This window comes from Amia ocellicauda, chromosome 6, assembly GCF_036373705.1.
Source record: "Amia ocellicauda isolate fAmiCal2 chromosome 6, fAmiCal2.hap1, whole genome shotgun sequence".
Lineage (NCBI taxonomy): Eukaryota > Metazoa > Chordata > Actinopteri > Amiiformes > Amiidae > Amia > Amia ocellicauda.
Genome location: NC_089855.1, coordinates 21,187,764 through 21,210,580, shown reverse-complemented (window position 1 = coordinate 21,210,580; position 22,817 = coordinate 21,187,764). Strand labels below are relative to the sequence as shown.

At 39.9% G+C, this 22,817-nt stretch overlaps 1 protein-coding gene across 1 annotated transcript; it reads right to left on the bottom strand.

Annotated features, from left to right (window-relative positions):
• Positions 1-6,081: 6,081 nt before the first annotated feature.
• Positions 6,082-22,328, bottom strand: cog3 (component of oligomeric golgi complex 3). The gene is made up of 23 exons (XM_066706657.1): positions 22,127-22,328; positions 20,959-21,105; positions 20,753-20,814; positions 20,471-20,636; positions 20,061-20,135; positions 19,672-19,764; positions 19,307-19,432; positions 18,834-18,914; positions 18,521-18,564; positions 18,064-18,190; positions 17,835-17,926; positions 17,432-17,571; positions 16,889-17,049; positions 16,558-16,663; positions 16,297-16,421; positions 16,035-16,124; positions 10,465-10,585; positions 9,790-9,878; positions 9,433-9,567; positions 9,117-9,192; positions 8,691-8,818; positions 8,413-8,511; positions 6,082-8,271 (listed from the first exon to the last, which is right to left on the bottom strand). The coding sequence occupies exons 1-23, from the start codon at positions 22,301-22,303 to the stop codon at positions 8,242-8,244; spliced, it is 2,490 nt and encodes an 829-aa protein (XP_066562754.1). The 5' UTR covers positions 22,304-22,328; the 3' UTR covers positions 6,082-8,241.
• Positions 22,329-22,817: the final 489 nt, after the last annotated feature.

Here is a 22,817-nt window from a genome sequence, read left to right as displayed (position 1 = left end):
CTGCTTGTAAACTTTCTTCTTCTTCTTCTTCTTCTTCTTCTTCTTCTTCTTCTTCTTCTTCTACATTTCCTATTTGTTTCTTAGCAGACACCCTTGTCTAGGGCGACTTACAAAATATAAGAGCTTATGTTCTTCTTATGTTCTTCTCAACATAATAATGAGATGAAGAATAACTAGTACCCTTGTCAGATTTTTACTCTTCAGTCGTGGAAAGATAAGGCAAAGGTAAATGAACAAAGCAATGTACAGGCTTATACACTTCAGAGAAAAATGTGTTTCCCATTCTTCCTGAGTACAGGCATTTAAATATTTAGCAAAGAGACTGTAGGCACGCAAAGGATTTATGTATTTCATTTTATGTAAATCTTGAGGAGCACTGTTTAGCTACAAAGAGTGGAGCAAGTGTTGCACTAGAGTAAACTTCCAGGTGCAGCCATGTTAGTAAAAAATAAGATAATTTTGTCTGCTTACTCCACAGTAGATTTAAACATATACTAATAGAAATCACATTACACTGATTGTGCAGACCCTCCATAATCTAACAGTGAAAAACTGGGCAGCTGTTCAACATAACTCTAAAGCTAACATCAAAAGGAGTGGAGCATGACTGCATGAAAGCTGGATTCGGTGTAGATTAAAGAAAAAACAAGAAAAAAACCCACTGCTATGAAGATTATATCTCTTGCCGGGGTGTGTTCGATAAGCAGAGACGCGCAAAGCCACAAAAGGATTTCAGTTTATTGCTGTTAATAATGTGCACTTCACAACACTGAGTACACACTCATCAGCTGTGCATTCAATAAGCCAAACACTGTCTAGTAGATCTGAGAAAGGTTAGTGTCCTTGGCTCAGTGTCCTGGTGCCATGGTGGAAATGATCTCTTAGGTGTGCACAAACGCCACTTAACAATGTTATGCGTAATGCACTGTTCAGCAAGAACTAGCCTCGGCCTCACAGAGCCTCTTCAGAGCTCTTTTGCTTATTTAACATACACCCTGTATTCAAGTAGGTGATAGTATTGAAATATCTTTTGGAAAAAGCAGAATTTATAAATGTTCCATGGCCCTGTGAATCCAGAACATGACTGGCAACTGAAAACACATAGCCTACATGTGGTGTGAGGAAAAAGACCTGTGCTAACTTCATCCCTACCTGAAGCAAGTATATAGGAGTGTGGGATGTAAAACAATGAATGCTGGGGGTGTGTGTTAAGGACGGGGTATTTATACTGGAAGTGAGTGCGATGAAATCGAAAGTCGGGTTCCTCCACCATTGGAGTCCAGTATGCTAGTGAATTTGGTCTGTACGCCAGTTTTTGGCCACCATTTTAAGCAATTGATCTGGGCGGTACAGCAGTAATACATTGTACGCAATGACTATTTAATATATTTACCAAATTAAACTTGTATTTAAATTAATCATCGTCTCCCAAAAAATAAGATATTAAAATGTAAGCTCTCGTTTTCTTCCAGTTTTCAGAAAAATGTTCCAAATGCTTCCATTCTTACTCAAAAGGTAGCTGTATTTTCGTCTGTAAAATCATGTGTTAAATCAACATCTCACATTCATGTTTTTCCTTACTAACAAGGAAAGGTGTCTTTTAAGCAAAGCTGCATGTGATTCTTGATTAACATGATATACGGAAGGTACTACTGCCTTCTAGAATTCCAGATACACTTAAAGAATTGTATTCTCAACTTCTGAGATATGATCTTCAGTTACAAGATGTGAAACTACAGATCAAAGTTCAGAAGACTTGGTTGTCCAGAGCTTGCCATCAACTCAGTGAAGAATAAGAGATCTACTGCAGCAAGAGCTGTTAAAAAACACAGAAAGCTTAGGTGAACTCAGCCAGCTGGAGAAACCTCACAAACTCTAGAAAATGAAAGTGGATCTCCTTAGAGAGGTAAAAAAAAAGGAAAATTGGAACATCATAAATGAGAAAATGGCCAAGACATTTTCCTTTAGGAGGCAGGAGATCGTGGAGGACATCCCTGCTATAGAGTACCTTAAACAAAGATGGCCTGCTTTGTTTGAAGTCATTCAGGTATCTATTAGTCTATGGTCTTACATTGGATGTAGGCTACACTGAGTTTTTCTTTTATTCATGTTTTCCATTCAACTTACATTGAATCTCAAAGGAAATTACTCATAGATTGTTGAACTCTTTTGCTCATGCCCTTTTAGAATTTGTTTAAAAAATGTATTTGCATAGGCTATATTTACCATGTCATATGCAGACAGAATCATAAACCTTTTGTTTTACCTTTTAGCAGACGTAATTGCAAAACCTTCTAACAGAAATTTAAAAATCAACAATTTCGTTGAACCCCTCCAAAAAAAGACCTTTTCAACATAAATCTGTAAAATGATAGTAGCCTAAAGCAAAGTGTGATTATATAAAGCTGATGACTTAACAATCGACATTGAAGGCAGTGACCATGTTTAACCTGAAATGACTACTAATGAACAAAATAATACTAATAACTAGAAGTTGCATGCAACATTTAAGGTTCCCAAAATAGGCCTATGTGAGTAGGTTTTAGATTATAGCAGGCATTTATAGGTGGAAAGCTTGTATAGCTGAAGGTGTGCATTTCTTTGTTAATGGATTGTAATTTGAAGCTTGAAGTTTGAATGCTTATGTTATTCTAGGCCAGTGGTTTCCAACCCTAGTCCTGGAGAGCCCCAATCCACTTTATGTTATAGGTTATTCCAAATCACCAATTTAAAAATACTGTGAACATGTCAGTTATTAATGAGTTAAGCAACTACAATTTGCAAATGTACTGAAATATCATGTCATATAAAATATATTCACCCCAATGTAATGTAATCAAAACTTAGCTGAAAGCATATAGTCAGGAAAATCAATAATGTGGCTCAACAGCACTGCATTACTGAGCAAGATTGTGAGAATCTGCTGCACATGTTGATGCAAGAGTGCACTGTGCATGCAGAGGGTTGCAATTCTACTGGATTCCCAAACAAATTGTAATATTTTAACCAAAACATGCCACAAGACCTAGAATTGCCTTATTATGTGTATTCCTCCCCCTACAAAAAGTTCACTATTATAAGCTAACATTTTCTGATGAAATTGGGGAAAATTCCCATAATTCCCAGGCTTACACACCTTGTCCTGACAGGGATACTGTAGCCCGCCTTGTTCTGATAGGGACATTGTTATATGCTTTTGTTATGCCTTGAGTGTTTCTATAATCTCTTTGGTCCAACTCTTAAAAATGAAATGCATTCTCTTTAATTAAACTTTACTCAGACTTAGATGTCATGTTCTCCAAACAGGTTGAATTATTACATAAACATATTTTGTTAGGGAGTTAATAACTTATATATATAATTTATTTTATCTTTATTGCATGAACGTGTAGTCAGGGATTATTATCTGCCTTGAGCCATAACAAAACCTCCTATATTCTTACATTGTTGTTCAAAAGTGTTCCATAGTCTACCAACAATCTCTCGAGATCTGCGTTTATGTGATTTCCATCACAACTGATCAATGATTGAGGTAAGGAAGGATGGAGAGAGGGAGAAAGGTGGGTGGGGTGAGGGAGTGTGTGGAGGGGATAGGAGAGTGAAGGAAAGGGGCTTATCAGTGACACGGTGCCAAAGCAGAGAGCCTTATAGGGACCAGAGGCTTGGGGTGAGTGCTGGAGTGGACTTGAATGGGTGTAGCTCTCTGTCTCTCTGTAACACTGCTGTTGCTGTTTTACCTGCCGGTTGTCTCCTATAACAATGTGCTGCTTTCTCCTCTACCTCATCTTTCTTAACTGTTTGGTCAGCTATTCAATAAAATAATTAATGATTTCATGAATGATTGGTATTTGCAGTAAAAGGCACTTGACCCTTTTAATTCTGTGGGAGAAGTTGGAAAGATTTAACCTGGGGATTTCATGCATAATCAATGTAGAGTCATAATTCTCTGATTTCCCCTGAGTATTTGAGCCTGTGGTTTTATTAAAAAAGTACATTAAATGCTAAATTGTCAGTTACCATTGTTTCTTCTGAAGAGATCGGCGTCTGACTGCAACCACCCTACATTGTAACAATAGGCACCACATGTATTCAGCCATGTTTGACATGACATTAATTTGACAAGTAACATCTCAATCTCATGTCTTTCAAAAGAGAACATTAGGATGAGGTGGGTTTAGAGTACCAAGTATAGGGTTTTGTGGCATAAGTACATAAGAACATAAGAACATAAGAAAGTTTCAAACGAGAGGCCATTCAACCCATGGTGCTAGTTTGGTGTCCATTAATATCTAAGTGATCCAAGGATCCTATCCAGTCTGTTTTTAAATGTTCCCAAACTTTCAGCTTCTACCACATCGCTGGGTAGTTTATTCCAGATTGTGACGACTCTCTGTGTAAAGAAGTGTCTCCTGTTTTCCGTTTTGCACGGTTCTGGGTTTGCTTTTGGGTATGGTGTAGTCATGCAGACGCTCTCTCCGTGCTGGGTGTGTTTCTGAAGGCCTGGTCTCTGCTGACGTGGCTGCAGGTTGTCCAGGTGCTGATGGTCCTCTCTGTTGTCTTCTCCACCCTGTCCTCCCTGATGTTCCTGGGGCAGCCCTTCACTCTTTCTAAAGGAGGTCTCTTCTACATCACCGGGTTTGGCAGGTGTTCACAGGTATGGTACACAGTGATGGACCCCCTGTCTTGTTCTTGGACTCTTTTGAGACACACTACATGCTTTCCAAATGTGGAACTGTCCGCTAATCTTAATTATTCTCAATGCATGACCGGCTCGGCTCTGATTGCGTCGTCTTGCCTCTTAGACATGATCATTATTGCAATGTTTACCTTTAATGCATCTTTTATTATATATTTCAAGTGTTCAAGTCTTTATCTATTTATTTTCCATGTAGATGTGTTATTCAAAATGAATCAGTGCCTGGCAGCGTTCCTGACCTCTGCTGGTTACTTAGTGATGGCTGTTGCTGAGGATGTTAGTTTTACTCATGGGTGTTCCTTATATAGTGTCTGTGGGCAACAGTTCAATATCCTCTCATAGCATGGAAGCAAAGTACCTCACAATGTAAAGTTTAAAACTGATGTTACACAGTTAAGTGAATTAATGTTTGCATAGTTTACCGCTTAATCTAAAACACATCTACAAATTGTCTAAAAATGTCTGCTAAGTGACTGATGGTTATTATAGGCTTGTTGGTTCCCCTTCCTCACACATACACAGACACACACACCACAGTACAGCTAGTGGACATGGCATTTGCGACCTCAATAGTGGATTTCAACGTTGGGAGGCTTTAACACTGTACTGATTTTACTGAGGGGTTACGTCACTTCTAATGTGCTCGTATACCATATGAGCCGCATTACATTTTATGTCCATTAAATTATGTAAGGATTAAAACATTTTGTGCACAAAATGTAAAAGTTGCATTTCATTTTGTGGATGAAATGAAAGCTTTCATCATTTCATCCACAAAATGAATGAATGAATTTCAGATCTTTTTCATTTTGTGGTATGAAATGTGTAATGTTGAGTTGCTGTCCTGATCTCTTCTGTGAATCCAGTTGATTTTAAATAGAGAATTATAGAAGACTGTAGCATTAGTCCCAAAATACAAGCAGTCTTCACCACCCGAAGGAAGATCTTGTGGGTGAATGCCAGTCTCAACAAATACATGTATATATGTATTTCCTGCTGAATACTGTATTTTAATCCAGGATAAAGTGGTTAGACTCGATCATTTTTTTAGTGGTAAATGTGATAAATCAGGGAAATATATTAGATAATATTGCTATTTCAACTCTGCGCATGATAAAAAAAAAATCATTGATTCCATTCAGCTGGTAAGAATAAGCATTTGGAATTAAAAACTAAAAAACACTACACAGCTGATACATTTCCCATGATGCCTGGCCCAAAGATAACAAAAGAGAATTAAAGCTCAGTTTGCATTTCATTGTGAAAGTTGAGAATAGGTAAAAGGGCACAGACAGTGCTGAACCTGACACTCCACAGGATCAGCATACCTATGGGCAGTAATTTAGTCCTTGTAAGCCTGAATAAAATGAGTCATGAGGTGGAGAGAGAGAGAGAGAGGAAAAAAAGCTTTATTTAAACTTCATCATGAATCCGAGTAGATAAATATTTTAATTTTATATACACTGCTATATAGAAGATGATAAAGAAAATGTTAAATAGATCTTATATATTTAGAACTTGACACAAATATTTGTATTCATGACGCACCTGCATACTTCAAATGGATAAACACCGCACTTGTTCGCAGTTTTCTATTACACAGATGCAGGGAGCCTCTGGCCAATCAAAAGGCAGCATCAGGTAACATTTGGAATTTGCAATGTGCAGTTGGGTGGATATTTCCATTTAAACTGGTCGCAAATTCATGAAATCATCTGAATCAGTTAAGTAGATCATCCAAGTGCACTAGAAGTTACCATACAGTGTGCAACTACGCCTGAGAGAATCACTTCCCCTTTAATCATTTGCAACATTAGAAATTTGATGTCGATCATTATAAAAATATGCAGCAATCCGTGTCCCCTGCGCATGGAGTCTTGCACACACAGACAGAGGTGTAACTTTACAAGGCTCACTGGAATTTACTAACGTGTCAAACATAAAACCTGGCTCTTGAAAGTTAAACCATGAGCTTTACACAGTTAGAGCAAAACACTTTATACCAAAGCCTCCTTCAAAGACCGTTCTCTGACCAAAAATAAAATAGGCTGATGTCTTGCATTTAAGCTTTGTCTCTTTATCTAAGAAGTGTCTTCTCAGTGCAGGCACAATGAAAGGCCTATGTGAATAGAGAGCGTGAACTACAGTTAGCGCACGCGGGACATTTCTGGGTCAGAGATATCAATCTGCTCTGTATTGCACTCTGGCATGAGAAGTACAAAGGCTCCTCATACTCACAATGTGCAGAAACCCCAAACCCCATTGACCCTGTGTGTTTTCAGTGCCTTACAGGCAGGGCCCTCTGGGTTAGCTGTGGAAGTGTGCAAAGCCCAGCAAATATGCTCAGTTAAGCCGAATCTTTTGTGTAGGTTCAAAAGCTCTGACTCAACTATCTGCCAAATGTCGGTGGAAAAGCACACTTAATGGAACTGGAGCTCTAGAAGAAAATGGTGATGTGACATCTGCCCCCAACATCATGATAAATAGAGGTATTTGGCAGCAGACAGAGAGGAACGGTACAAACAACACTTTTGATTTGAGAAAGCTCAAAGCATCCAAAAGAAAAAAAATAAAGGCTGTGAATATAAACATTACTCCACCCTTTTTAATCAATTTAATGAAGACCATGCATTAAAAGCAAGCTGCCGTTTGTTTCCCACCTGAATAAGGCTCTGGTATAAACATGCTCATGTATTATTACAGGCTTAAGCTCCCCTCAGTGGCAAAACCCACATCAAAACACAAGCATCCCTGATACTAAACCACTGTACCCAGAAACAACTGCCTGTTTGTGCTGTAGGATTCCAGTGATCCTGTTAAACAGTCAGTTTCCTGGAATACTTGCAAGATGGACGTTTAATTAACGATATGGCATTCTAGTCTGATTACAGGAACCCCCACCTCTAATCTGGAACCGGACAAGTACAGGCATCTACAATGATAACCGCTGCTCCCGAATTACCTGCTAGTTTCATAGTAACACCCCGCATTTGAGTTAATGGCATGGAAACTGTTGTGTCAAATGTACAATCTCAGCTGTCCCCGTATGCACTATTATATAGAAAAAGGTTGGTATAAAAGAGAAAAGGTACCAAAAGATAATGGAAGAGATCCCATGTGGACGTCAGAAAGGACCAAGTCCAGGCTGCTTCCAAGCCGAGGAGCCTCACCCAACATCCACCTCAGGCCCACCTTCTTCCTGCGGTTCTCGGTTTTGGAACTAGTGTTACTACGTTTAATAATGACAGATACACAGAACTCAAAAAGGACAGGCATGTCAGATGTTTGCAAGGCCAGCTTTTTTCCTTTGTCAGCATGACTTGGTCTTTGGTAGAAATGCATTGACTATGAATCCCAGGAAACCTCTCAAGATCACTCAAGCCCTGGATGTCGCTTCAGCTGGTGAAGACCTGCAGTTCACAGATTTTGGAGTGAGCTTGCCCGAGATTGCAGCCGCTGTGGAAGCCAACAAACTGGAGTCCGATAGCACCTCCTGCTCGCCCGGCCAATAACACCCCTTCATTCAGGACCATCTCAACAGGATGCTATTTATTCACAGACAGTAGTAAGTTGATCTGTAAGAGAAAGTGGAAAAAAAGTGAGGAAAGCTCTTTGAGGCGCCCTTGCTTCATGGGCCCCAGTTTTTGTATTGTATTTTTTCCTTTTTCATTGGATCCCGCTTGTAATATTGAGCCGTGAAGTGTATGAGGTTTTACCTGTTCCATAGAAGGGCAGGCTATGATCTGGAGGTCCTCTCCGCTGTATTGCTCCTGTATGAGTGCATGGAGCTTCTGGAACACTTGTTGAATATTGTTCTGGAAACATAAGAAGGTGTCACAGAGTAAAACGCTTGTTTTAGAGTTATCATGCCTTGTGTGGAAAAGTATCTGCCCCTGCTGCAATTAGAAAAGATAATACAAGCCGAACTGCCTTTTGGATTGTAAGCAAGTCTCGGGGGATCTATTCTGTCAAACACTCGGTGTGAAGTACCTACCCTGACTGGTTTGAACAGGATGAACTCTGTGTCGCGGTTGGCCAGGTACAAAGATAAGCTCTGCATAGTCATCGGCAGCTTCGTTTTCATAGTTCTGTAGGTCGCGGTCACGATGTCATTGATCTTCGCTGTGAGGGACAGGAAGAAAAGCAGTAAGGGTCAACTCTAAGGGTTAAAGGGTTAGCCCACTTTAGGTAACTGATAAGAAGCATGATTTGTACACACAATCATACAATATTTAAATCAGGTATCATTATTTCACCCATTTCACTTATTTTTGGACACTATCACTGATTGTTATAGTAGCCCATATATATTTTCAAAAATAATAAAAATAAGTTAGATTTTAGCCTAGAACATGGAAATTATTAAAGGATTGGTTACAATTTTATATTTTCTTATTGCAGATAAACAGATGCATCTCACCTGGCTGTGCCCATGGCTGTTGAGCGAGGTTGTACTTTGGGCCCCCTTGACTGGCCATGGTTTTCAGCGCTGCCACCTGAAACACCAAGCCAACCAACAGCCATCAAGACCCATCTCCACCAGCTAAGGGTGTTACAGCAAAAGAAACATATTTAAGTGGTATAAATACCGTAACAATTACATGAGCAAAACTGAAGAGATGCAGGGTAATAAAAGAAAATAATATATATACACTACCCTTTCATAGTTTAATGTTACCCTGTTTTTCTTAATCAGTGCAGCTAATGCTCTCTATGACAGTCTTTTCTATTTTCACCTTCGTCAGAAATTCCTCCAGGTTCCCCACAAACAGTGTGGTCTGCTGCTGGATGAACTGCTCACAACTGGACTTCAGGTGGCGATCGACGTCTTTCTTGGAGTCTATATAATGCTCCTTTATCTCTGGGGTTCCCTGCAGCAGAAAAACCACCCTCACTTTGAGCCACAGTAACATGTTTTGCACAACAGGCCATTTTTCTCAACTGATTTCAGAATCTGTGGTCAAAGTGAAACATTTAACCTCTAATATAATATCACTCGGAACGTAAAGGGAGATTTTCTACATAGACATATATGAAAACATATCTCAGATCACATTTACAAGGCTTGCATAAGGAAAGGTAAAACGCCTTACCTCTAATAGAAACTCAAGGATAGCATTGTGACTGTTCAGACGAAAGAAATTAGGAACAGTCTTGGGATTCAAAATTTTAAAAGCAGCATCTGAAAAGGAAAAGCAAGTCGCAGGGCTTTTAATGCCGTCATGCTAAACAACACAGGAGCCCCCTCTACTGGATGACATCTAAAACTACACAAATAGTAAACCAGATTTCATCCATGTAGTTGGAATGTCTATTTTTTTCTGCTATGTAACCATCAGATAAAATTAGTAATTGCTATACATTTTGCTTCTTGCTGTAGTGTAATTTTTACATGCAAGAAAACAATACTATATTGATTACAATATGTTGTGTATATTTGCAGTTATGGGAGGTCAAGCACAAAAATGCCAATTAAAAATATAATGTATTCCTGTCAAGAAGGAATGGAAGAATGAACAAGTTAGTGGTGGAATGGTGAACCTTTAAAGGCAGAGGTGACTGTCATATTTAATACATTGCCATTATAACTTGGTAACACACAAATGAACACTTAAGTTATAATTAAGCAATAAATAAACAATTTTTTAATAAATAACCTTTTCACAAAGAAAAATCAAATGTAATTCTGGGTGAAAAAGTGAAGATTAAATTGGCAGACAATCTGATAAAGACAGGCCTGGTCTGAATCCTGTGATGAAGGCACGTACCTCTAGTTTTTTTGAGATCCAGAGAAATCTCCTTAATGGCGAAGTCCGTGTGGAAGGGAGCGATCTGTTCCCTCAAGATCAGGAGATGTTTGATAAGAAACAGCTGACCGTCAATCTGTGTCTGCACAGCACAAAGAACACAGTCCTGTTAGCACAGACACCCCCACTAGCAGCTTACCCCACACTCAATGCTGGGAATTTAAAGTCAGTATTGATTTAAGAACATAGAACAAAGTTTGCAAACGAGAGGAGGCCATTCGACCCATCGTGCTCGTTTGGTGTCCATTAGTAACTAAGTGATCAAATTTTCAGCTTCAACCACATCGCTGGGGAGTTTGTTCCACATTGTGACAACTCTCTGTATGAAGAAGTGTCTCCCGTTTCCATCCTGAATGCCTTGAAGCCCAATTTCCATCTGTGTCCCCAGGTGCGTGTGTCCCTGCTGATCTGGAAAAGCTCCTCTGGTTTGATGTGGTCGATTGCTTTCAAGATTTTGAAGACTTGAATCAAGTCCCCACGTAGTCTCCTCTGTTCCAGAGTGAAAAGGTTCAGTTCCCTCAGTCTCTCAGTAGGACATTCCCTTCAGACCTGGAATAAGTCTGGTTGCTCTCCTCTGAACTGCCTCTAGAGCAGCGATATGTTTCTTGAAGTGTGGAGCCCAGAACTGTCCACAGTATCCAGATGAGCTCTAACTAGCGCATTGTACAGTCTGAACATTAATGCCCTTGTTCTCAATTCTACACTTTTGACAATATACCCTAACACTCTGTTTGCCTTTTTTATTGCTTCCCCACATTGTTTGGATGGAGAAAGTGAGGAGTCCACATAGACTCCTAGGTCTTTCTCATGCGATACTTCATCTAGTTCTATTCCTCCCATAGTGTCATTATAGTGGACATTTTTGTTACCTGCATGTATTAATTGCACTTGTCCACATTGAATTTAATCTGCCAGGTGTCGGCCCACAACTGAATATTCAAGTCCCTTTGAATAGCCTGTGCTGCCAAGATTGTATCTGCTGAGCCACCTATTTTAGTATCATCTGCAAATTTGACAAGTATGTAAACTATCCCAGAGTCCAGATCATTAATATAGATTAGAAAAAGCACAGGCCCTAGTACTGATCCCTGTGGAACTCCACTAACAACCTCACTCCAGTTAGAAGCTACTCCTCTAATCGACACCCTCTGTTTCCTATACATCAACCAGTTCATAATCCATCTACTTACATTACCCTGAATGACTACAGCTTCTGATTTGAGGATCAGTCTTTGGTGTAGAACCTTATCAAAAGCTTTTTGAAAATCTAAGTATATCATATAATATTCTTTCACACAATCTACAGCTGCAGTTGCATGTTCAAAGAACTCTAATAGATTAGACAGAAAATAGAGGAGCATTTTAATGAAACCATATTCTTGGAGATAGTCAACATGGGTTTAGATGAGGCAGATCATGTCTTACTAATCATTTTTTCCAACATTTTACAGGTGATGCAGGTGAGACTGATTGGTCTGTAATTTCCTGGCTCTGTTTTGTCCCTTTCTTGTGGATTGGTATGACATTTGCTGTCTTCCAGTCAGTTGGCACATCCCCTGTTCTAAGTGTCATTTGGAATATTTAGTTAATATAAATATAAAACGGCCTATAAATAATTTCCCTCATTTCTTTAAGTACTGTTGGAAATATACCATCTGGCCAAGGTGATTTGTTTGTTTTTAATTCTGCTAGTCCCTTTAGTACCCCCTCCTCATTTATCCTGATCTCTCTTAGGGTTTTACTGGCATTGTTGTTAACCTGTGGCATGTTATCCGTTTTTTATTTTGTAAAAACTTCTGTGAAACACTCATTTAGAACATTTGCCACATCTTGTTAATTTTCCATGATACTTCCATTTTTGCCCTATATCTGTTTCACTTCCTCCTCTATTGACCGCTGTTGTAATATTGAAAAAAGCTCTTTGCATTAGTTTTAGCTCCAAGAGCTTTTTTTCTTTTTATTTCCCTTTGATTTCCTGATCCCTTTCTTAAAATCTCTTTGCACTCAATATATTCTTTAGATTTTGTTTTGTCTGTATCTCTTTTGTATGCACTACACAACATTTTCTTTCTCTTGATATAGTCTATGTCTGGGAAATTGAAATTCCCCATTATAACAACCACATCCTTGCTACATGCAGTCCTGATTACAATGCAACATCTTTCTGAATATCTAAGTTGGGTGGTCTGTAACACACTCCTACCACTAATCCTCCGGATCTTTTATTCAAAAGTTTAACCCACAAAGACTCTGTTTCGTTACTAGGATTACTTCTGCCTCAATGGCATTTGTTACATCTAGCATCTTGTTCCTTATACTCCTGGCATTGAGGTACAAACTAGGGCTGCAACAAACAACTATTTTGATAATCGATTAATCTGTCGATTACTACTTCGATTAATCGGATAAAAATAATTCCAGCATTAAATGCAAGTATTTTATTTAAGTTTTGAGTTTTTCCTCATCTTGCGTAACGCTCTCTTTAAAACAAATTGAGACGGCAGTTGTAAAACCAATAGAAAACATATGTGCACAAAATAAAGGGCTTTTTTGTATATAGTGTATATATTAACAGGTGTTTACAGGCTTTTCTACATCAAATAGCTTCCATGGCAGTCCAGTACTGGACTGTGGAGGTAGATGTTTTTTTCCTGAAATGAGAGACGATACGAGTATGCATAGTAGCACAATATTTAAATGTACATGCACCCTGGATGATGCATACGATCACAACTTGTGTGAAAATAAAAAAACACGAGTGTGTTCATCTTCCCTTTCCCACCTAGGACACTGACTGTGATTAGATCTGATTTCATGTGTTAACAATGACATTGGACAATGACACACGAGAGGAAGACGTGGACTGGTGGAAAAGCTCATCATCTGCATGTCTAACCATGAATAACTTTACAACAGAGCAAATAAATATAGACCGACAATCTATGACAAGTTATCGCATAGGAGTTGCGCAGGAAAGGTACCTACTGTCTGATGTAGCTAGAATTGGTGGTGAAGCACAGATCAACACATTAAAAGTAAAATATTATTTCAATAGTAAAATAGTATTTTAAATAAATAGTTTAACATTGAAACATGCACTCTGCTTTTGTGTCTTTATGGTGAGGTGTAGTTTATGTGCGATATTTTTAACATATTTCGTTAAAAGATCATCATTTCTTCAGCAGCCCCATTGCAAACTCAAAACGAAACTCAAACATTTTCCATTTGTTTTTTCGTTTACAATATATATTTATATTTTGAATTCAATATTTACGTCACTAATTTGATCATATAGTCAGAGCCTCTGCAGCACTGCACTGTGCAACACACTTCCAGAGGCTCTGAAGCGCTCCTACACATGCTAGTTTAAAGAAATGTCTTAAAAATACAATTTTAAATACGTTTTTAAGGATCTCTGTTAGTTGCAAGTTTTAAAATCCTCATAGGCTTTTTTTTTTTTTTTATTGCTTGCTCCCCTTTATTGGCTACCCTGCTTTCTTGCTTACTTTGTCTTTTCTCTGTGTCTGTTGTAGCACGCGGGTATAAGATTGTGTTATAAACACAATGTATATTATGAACATTAATAATAATGTAGTTGAGGAGGTAAAGAAACATACGTAGCTTGTTTTACACATAACAGTTCAAGAAACGGAAAAGCTGTGTACTTTGTGTGTGTGGTTTTATTGGATCCAAAGTGTAATAATAATGTAACAGCCACCAGGGGGCCGGAGCTGCCCAGGCTCATTAGCATGCACACCGCGCACTAGGGCTGCTAGGGGTAGCAACCCGCTGGACATTGGAGTGGACAGTGTGGGGTGTTTAGGGTTTGGGGATGTTTGTTGTGTGTTGTCTTTTCTTCCCCTGTGTCCTCCCACTGCGTGTGTCCCTCTGTCTGATGTCATGTTTTTTTTAACCCCAGCTGAACAGTGAAGCTGAAAACTGCTATAATAATAATAATAATTATTATTATATTATTATTATTATTATTATTATTAATACTACAAAGTGCCATGTCATTTTTTTTTAGCTGTGCCCTGGTAGGCCCAACTAATCGACGATGAAATTAGACGATGAAAACAGACGATTAGACTGTGATTAGACGATGAAAACATCTCCCTTTGTCAGAGCTCCCTGCCCCCCTGGTCCCTAGTTTAAAAGATCCTCAATTACTCTGCACATACGCTCTCCCAATGCATTAGCCCCCTTCGGTTTAGATGTACACCGTCCGGTTTGTACAGGTCCCATCTATCCCAAAAGAAAGATGAATGCTCCATAAATCTAAAACCCTCTTCCCTACACCAAGATTTCAAACACTTTCTAATCTCTGCCTGTCTCCCTGGCCTGGCACGTGGTACTGGAAGTATTTAGGAGAAAACTACCATGGAGGTTCTGCTCTTTAGTTTCTTTCCTAACTCTTTAAATTTGTCTTGCAGAACTTCTGCCCTACCTTTTCCTATGTCATTGGTTCCAATGTGGACCATGACCAGTGGATTCCCCCCAGCTTTGGCCAGTAGCCCGTCTACAAGTTTAGGGAGATCTGCAACCTGAGCACCAGGCAGGCAAGATACCATGTGGGTCTCCTTATCACTAGAACACACTGTGTGATCTACACTTCTAAGAAATGATTCTCCTACTATAACTACCTCCCTCTTCTGAGGGGGAGTGGGCACCATGGTGCTCTGTTGCTAAACTGCCGTCCCATCAACCTCTGAGCTGTCACTGTCCAACTCGGTGTCCAACAGTTGGAACCTGTTGGGCATTTCTAGCTCTAGTCTCTATGGGTTGTGCGCGCCCTTTTCTGCGGTGACGACCTACTGTAACCCAGCAGTTCTCTACACTTTCCTGCTCTAAGGTCTCAGCTCTCCTTGGTTTTGGCGTGCACACCATCTCTCTCATGGGCTGATTGACCAAATCTTCCATATCACTGATACATCACAGATCAGCAAGCTGGCCCTCAAGATCACGGACCTTGATCTCTAGGATTTCAACATGCCGACAACGTTCACAAATGAAACCTTCATTCATTCATTCATTCATTCAGGAGATCATTCAGGAAGGCAATCATTCTGCAAACCTGACACTGTAGTGGCCACATGCTTCTAAATTGTACAAGATTTTTTATTTTATTTTTTATTGTTTTGGGGCTCTTGGTTTCTGTTCCCTGGTCAACTGCTTGACTTTTTTGTCACAGAGAAACAGCACAGCTCTTTTGTCTACCTGCCCCCAATTCATACCTAACTGTCTCCAACTGGTTCCACCTGGAACAGAATTCCTGCTAGTCCCAGACTAAATCACCTTTCCTGCAACCTATTTACTTTCACCAACTCAGCAGCTGTACTGAATTGACTTAAATTAAGGCAAACTACAGACAAGATTAACTTCAGTTAAGGCAGTTAAAACAAGATCAGGAATGCTAAGACTGTCTGAAACTAGGAACACAACAAGATGGCTGACTCTCACCTGTACTGTCCTGTGTGAGTACTGGTGGATGTGAGTGTGCCTATTCGAAAATCACAGAAAATCACACTGACCTTGTTTTTCACAATGGCGTCTGTAGCTTTCAGTAAGGACTGGATACATGCGGATAAAGCCTCTTGTGATAAACCTTGAAAAACCCTTCTCTAGAAATGAGATGAAAATAATCATGTGAAGGCACAATGCAGAACACCATTATTCAAGAACATTTTTCATTTCAGTACTATGCGGTTAACTTAAACTTGAATGGAAATTGCTTGTGTCAGTTTAAATTTCTCCAGGCCAAGAAGAGTTACTGGAAGATGTCAGTGTACGTACGTCTATACAGCGGTACAGCTTGGAGAGGCAGACCAGCGTCCTCCTCACAGTGGGGTACCACATGCCATGCAGGTCGGCAGGGGAGATGGAGGCGTGGGGCCGCGCTGCCGGGGCATCTGGGGTACCTGCAGCCACAGGAGATGGGTGTCGGGAACACTTACACAGACAGAAGGCCACCAGCTCCAACAGACTCAAGCATGTATTACTGTCATTATTGTCTTTTCTGGAACATTCCTCGTGAAGGCAACTGAACCGCTTTACCTGATTTTATCACATTTTTTGAGTCGGCATCCTCCAGCTGTACATCTGAAAATGACGAATCTAAAGAAAGCTTCTTCTGCTCTTCCTTTAAGCTCTGAGCAATTTTCTGGAAAATAAAAAGGAGAGGAAAAAAAAAAAGTGTGAAAATCACCTACTCTAAGTTGGAGGTGGCAATGGTGAAGTATTCCTAAACTAGGCCAAATCACACGCCTCCTCTTTTGAAAGGTTTTTCTCTATGGAATGGAAATTAGAGCAGCTGTTCACAGTTCATTTGTCTCTAGGCCCAGGACATGTGACATGAACAGGGACTGACAGATTGTATTCTCCGCACCTCCATCATTTCCAGCTTTTCAGGGTAGGCCAGGTCTCCCGGAGCAGGATTGTAGCCGATGATGTCAGACTGGATGTAGATGTGCGTTCTGTACATCAGCCTCTCTTGTACGTCCTCCAGCATCTGCTTGATCACGCCTTCAAAGGCCCCCAGCTGTTCCACTGAAATGACAAACGGCGTACTTCCCAACACCAGGACCTCCAGAAACAGACAGGCAGGTGGCTCTGGCAGAAGCCCGTTTGTCCTACAGATCATGGATTTACAGCTGTAGGGCTCTAGACTTCTTAATAAGGAGTATCGCTGTTGTGTTGTTAAGCACTTTGTCTTATTTAATGGATAGAGAAACAGAAAATCAATTTATAGTGCAGGCGGTATAAGGTATAATTCTGAAACTAGGGAGACCAGAAAGAACCTGATTGGAGAGTTTGTTCCCCCAATAAACATGCACATTTGTCTACAGGCATTAGTTTATCATCAACAGCCTCAATCAATCCACTTAAAAAATGTTGCAACAGCCCTGAGCAGCTTCACAGTGGGTCTGACCGTTGTTTTGCACATGGTCCTCGATCATCTCGTTCTTGAGGATCCCACAGAGCTCGGACAGCGTCTCCAGGTGGATGAAGTGGATGATGAGCGGTCTGAGCACGTCGTACAGGGACAGGCACAGCTTCTCCAGCAGCTCACTGCGGAAGGAAGACATCGCAGTGAGAACTAGTCACCTCACAGGGGATGTCAACTGCCTGCGGACTTCACTAACCACCCAAAACCAGTACAGAATTGTATTGGTAAACCGGGACAGAACTGATTTATGGATATTTCAATTTGACACTACTGCAAATTGGAATCAAAAATGCTTAGGATTTTTTTTCTAATGAATCTGCCCTAAGGTTGAAGAACTGGGCAGACTTCTATTCAAAGACATCAGGCATATTAAAGGCCTACTCACTCAAGCTTGGCAGTTGGTTTGGAGAAGAACTCATTGTAGAGCTGGTGTTCATCCTGACACACATGGGCCATGAAGGCACAGCCACTGCGCACCTGCACAGAGAGAAAAAAGGGCCGTTAGGACTTCTCACACTTCAGTACAGCACTGCTGAAGTTACTTGAGGAGGACAATTGCCAGTAGCTCCAAGAATAAACATGCTGTATTTCAGACATCCCGTTAAAGATCATACCAGTGCACAGTGGTCCTTATTGTTCTGGGTGGTCAGGTCTGTAATGGTGGATGTTATGCTGGGACTGAGTAACTGATCCCTTTGTTCCAGGTAGCACTGATGGATTTCACCCAATAGCTGCTGATACCTGAAAGGAAGAACAGCCCACATATAAAGATGCCCTAGCTGTGGAAGTGAAAATTGACATTGCAATTGTTTGGAGGTTTAATGGGCATGTATGATTTACTAGAGAATATGGTTTAGAAAGTGTCTGACAGGGGAGTGTACCAAAAAAGAAAGGTAATAAAATAAGAAAAATGTGTCATAAGATTCTGGTTATATTTAAACAAACCAAACAAACAAAAAAAGGTTAATATTAACTAAAATATCAGTTCAGGTGTTCTGACAATCCCAAACAGACAAATAATAAATTATTGAATGAAAACCAAGTGCTGTTCTGCAAGCACAAGCTACTTACTCAGGTATCTTCTCAGATCTCTGTTCGATTTGTTCTATGAGTGTCTGCAACAGAACACAGAAATGCTCATTAATCAACTCTGTAGATATCTAGTCTTGCCTTATGAAAGGAAAACAAATACATCCCAATTTAAAGCATTATTCGATCCTGGATATAAAAATACAACCATGTGACTATAAGAGTGCACAAGCACTTGTTCACAAAGCCCCTAAAAATCTCCAGCGCTGGAATACAGCACAACACAATTTTCTGTGAAATTCTACGTTTTTCTGAAATTTCATAAGCTATAGGCGCAAAAATGTGTCATACTTACTCTGACTTTAGGAGCGGAGGCTCTGAACTTCACGTAATACAGTGTGAAAGCATTGTCCACAATAGGCACACCAGCTGGGTCCTAAAAAAAAAAAAAAAAAAAAAAACAGCAAATATCAAATTTGTGAATAAATGTATTTAATGTTAGACTTATCTGATGGAGAGCAGAAAACATTTGTGACATATGAGAGCAGACAACTACTCATTTGAACAGAGAGTATACAATGAATGGTGCTGAAGGTCAAGGTTAAGGGGTCATTCCCTTACATTTCCATGATTTGTTCATAGCAACAAACCACTTATTTCCTTTTGAAACTCAATTTGGAACCACAAGCACCTGTTAAAGATCAAATAGCAGGTTGACAAAAACATGCTGCTTGTTTCCCAGACCTCAGTTAGCACTAGTGTTTGTTAAGTGGTCTAGAACTGGTGCTAATCTGGGTTTGTGATGGCATGGTTAGTGTGGCTGCTTACCCTTTTTGTCAGCTGGCTGGTGAGGTTTTGTAGTGTGTTCACAGTGTGAGTCTTCATCAGTTGCATAGCTTTGGAAAGGCATTGTTTAAATTTCACTAAGTAAACCGGATAGTCTTTGAAATTAGGCTGAAAGAGAAGAATTAATTCAATTAGGTTCTTTCAATCCTTAAAAATCAGAACAATTTCAGATACGATACTGTATTGTATTGATATCACACACACAAAAGTCATAATTATTCATAGAAGGGTCAGTCATATATTTTCTAATGGAACTAGCTGATTTTGGAAAAACAGCACACAATAAATCAGTTCCAGAATAATTAACTGTAACCAATAAAAAATTACAATAAATAAACACTACTTACATGTGAGGAAACATACTCTACACAGTCATCCAGTTTAGATAGCATGGGTATAAAACCTTCACTGTTCACAGACAATGTGGGAGAATTCAACTTCTGTAAAGAGGGAGGAAAAAACAAACAATTGTTGATTGTTCTTTCCTCAGATTCTGAGGTTTAGTCTACATTTCCTCATAATGGGCACCTGATTTTAAAATATTAGACATTACATGCTATTTTTATACCACAGTTAAAGAATGAATATTAATAGTAACTTCATTCATTTAAAGCATTCCATTTATCATCAATTGAAAATTAAACATTTAAAGATACTTATTGATATCAATAAAAACTTAAAAGCAGCCAGCCTTAATCTTAAACTGCAGTCTGAATGAACTGTAATACATTCCTACCGTGTTGATGTTTTCTAGCTCATTAAAGTAGGAAAGCTTCTGCTGTATGCTCTCTGCCAGGTCCACCAGTTCTGACTATATGAATGAAAACAAACCGAAAACAATTTCATTTTATTTTTAACTTGTTTGTTTACTGAGGTTTATAGTTTCCCACAGTTAAAACCAATGAACAACAAATGACTACTGAACAAACCTAGGAGAAAAAAAAAAAAAATCTTAAAAGAAAAAGCCATTTTATACATTGAATGCTAAATTATATAATCGCTTCAGCAACATCACAATAGGTCCTCCCTAATCAATAAAATGACTAATGTGTCAAACGGGCAGCTCGTATTTCACGCTACTTTGCCTTTTTTAATTGCCTTTTCAATTTTCAAGGACCTATCAAGCAGTCAGAATAGCATCAGTACCTGCTCTTTCAGCAGCTGCTCACAGGCCTCATGCAGTGTCCCAGTCTTGGTCGACACGAACAGGTACTGCTTCTGCAGAGAGTCCAGGTGCTGCAGGGCGGTGTTCACATCGGCCAGGATCGCATCACACTGCTCCTGGAAACCACTCAGGTGATCCCTGGTTTGCCTGCAGGCAGAAAACGACTCATTGTCCCAGCAAGACCTCTGCTTTCAAGTCTACACTCCCAGTAAAGCATCTCACTATGAGCAGAGGTCTCACTTGAGCACAGCCATGGAACTAACCTGTGCTTTGCTCCTTCATCTTGGTCCATCTGTGTCTGCAGTTTGGAAAACCAAGAGAAGAACTGAAAGAGATGGGGAGGGAGGGAAAGATTATACAAAATAAATTCCAGAGATTGATCAGATCCAATCCACCAAATCAAAACGAGTGCAAGGCAAGTTCCAGTTAAATGCACCACAATGCTTATTCAGTGTTGGCGAGTGTGCACCTGCTGAGCTGTCTCTATCCTTTCGTTCTCCAGGCCGAGGGACTGGAAGCCCTTGAGCAAGATGTCCTCGGTGGAGGCGGGGACCATGGCTGTTAGCGGCGCACACAGGGAGCGGGACGTCAGGCTGCACAGGTCCTCGATGGGCAGCTGGATTTTGAAACAACCCACACAAAACATGAGCCCAACTCCCTACATCTTGACAGCACTTCGCTTTTACTGTCCAGGATGTAGGACCTCACTTACTGTACTTGCCTGTGTAAATTGTAAATTGGAACTTGTAAAATGTATTATATTTTGAATTGCTATGTTTTAGTTAAATTGAATTTGAAATGATTGATGCCTTTACTGAACTGTATTTTTGCACTTTGTTTTGCACTCATGTTGTAGTCGCCCTGGATAAGGGCGTCTGCCAATAAATATTATTATTATTATTATTAGTATTATTATTAACTCCACAAAGTCACTGCAAAGAGAAAGCTTCTCTCCAAACACCCTGCACATTCAATCCAACTGAAAAATATTCTTCCCCATGGACTCGGGGAAAATCTCACCCCATCTCAATGGTTGTGTGTGCAAGAATTTGTTAGTTTTATTTTATTTTACTTTTATCAATATTTATGTTTATTTCCTCCTGCAAATAATCACAATTTCCATGTAGTGCAAATACAAGGTTATGTATGGCAAGATACCTTAACAAAACGTGTTTATGGCAAGATTATGCTTATTTTATTTGTGCAACAATGTATCTCTTAAAGTTTCGAGTGTCAATCTGCATGCAATGTTCCAGCTTATCTTGTAAAAAGTAACTTGTAAAAGCCTAGTCTCTCCCTTCTGGGCTGCATACGTGGCAGATCTGGACAAACAATGCTACATAACACACATTTATTGGGCTATCAGTGGTTAGTGGGCCGATATGTGTTATTCGTATGTGTTATTTGATTCGGCCCCAAAGCTGCCCAATGGCGAGCAGAGGTATGCGACAAATACGTTTGAATTTTGTACGCTGCTACTATTATGGAGGTTTAAGCAATACACTATAAACTGCAGATTAATTCATATAACTTAAAGTTTTCAATCACTGATTGTAAACATCACTATTGTAACACAGACACTTTCTGGCTAGGGCCACCGAGCATTATTGTACATTTCCCCTGCCGTCTCTCCTCACCTCTGCCGGAATTGGTAGGTTCTCGGCGGCTGCTCGGATCTCCAGGATGGAGTCGGTCTGTCTCTCTGTCAAGGGCGCCATGGCGTCGGATCTCCGGTCCCAGAGAGAGAGCTTCTCTCGGGTTTCTCTCTCACTCAGGTCCAAGACAGACAGATCCACCACCGCCATCATCAACATCAAACGTCAGCATTGACAAGAGATCCTGTTCCGGGGGCCTGAGGTTCAGGATCAAACGCTAGCCAATCACCAGCGTGCTCCTCAGTTACGTACTCCAGTGCTAGCCAATCACCAGCGTGCTCCTCAGTTACGTACTCCAGTGCTAGCCAATCACCAGCGTGCTCCTCAGTACTGCATATTCCAGGAAGAATTGATCGCCTTATTGTAGCGCAGCTTTCCGCAACTGTGCGCAGATCTGCAGAATCTCTTCGATCCCATTGGTGGAGCAGCGCAGATCCATGCAAAACTGCGGACATTTGCGCTACACGAACGCGATTGATTTCTTAAAGGAGAAGTGCACTACTTTAATAAATTGTAGGTGTAACGTAAACCAAACGCCACCATGCCAACTACACAGACTCCACCTAACACTGCTACAGAATTACCAGTGACTTTTACTTCACTTTTAAACATAATCTTTTGAATAACAAGAGACTAATACCAATATTCAATTGTAAAGTTGTTAAATTAAAAA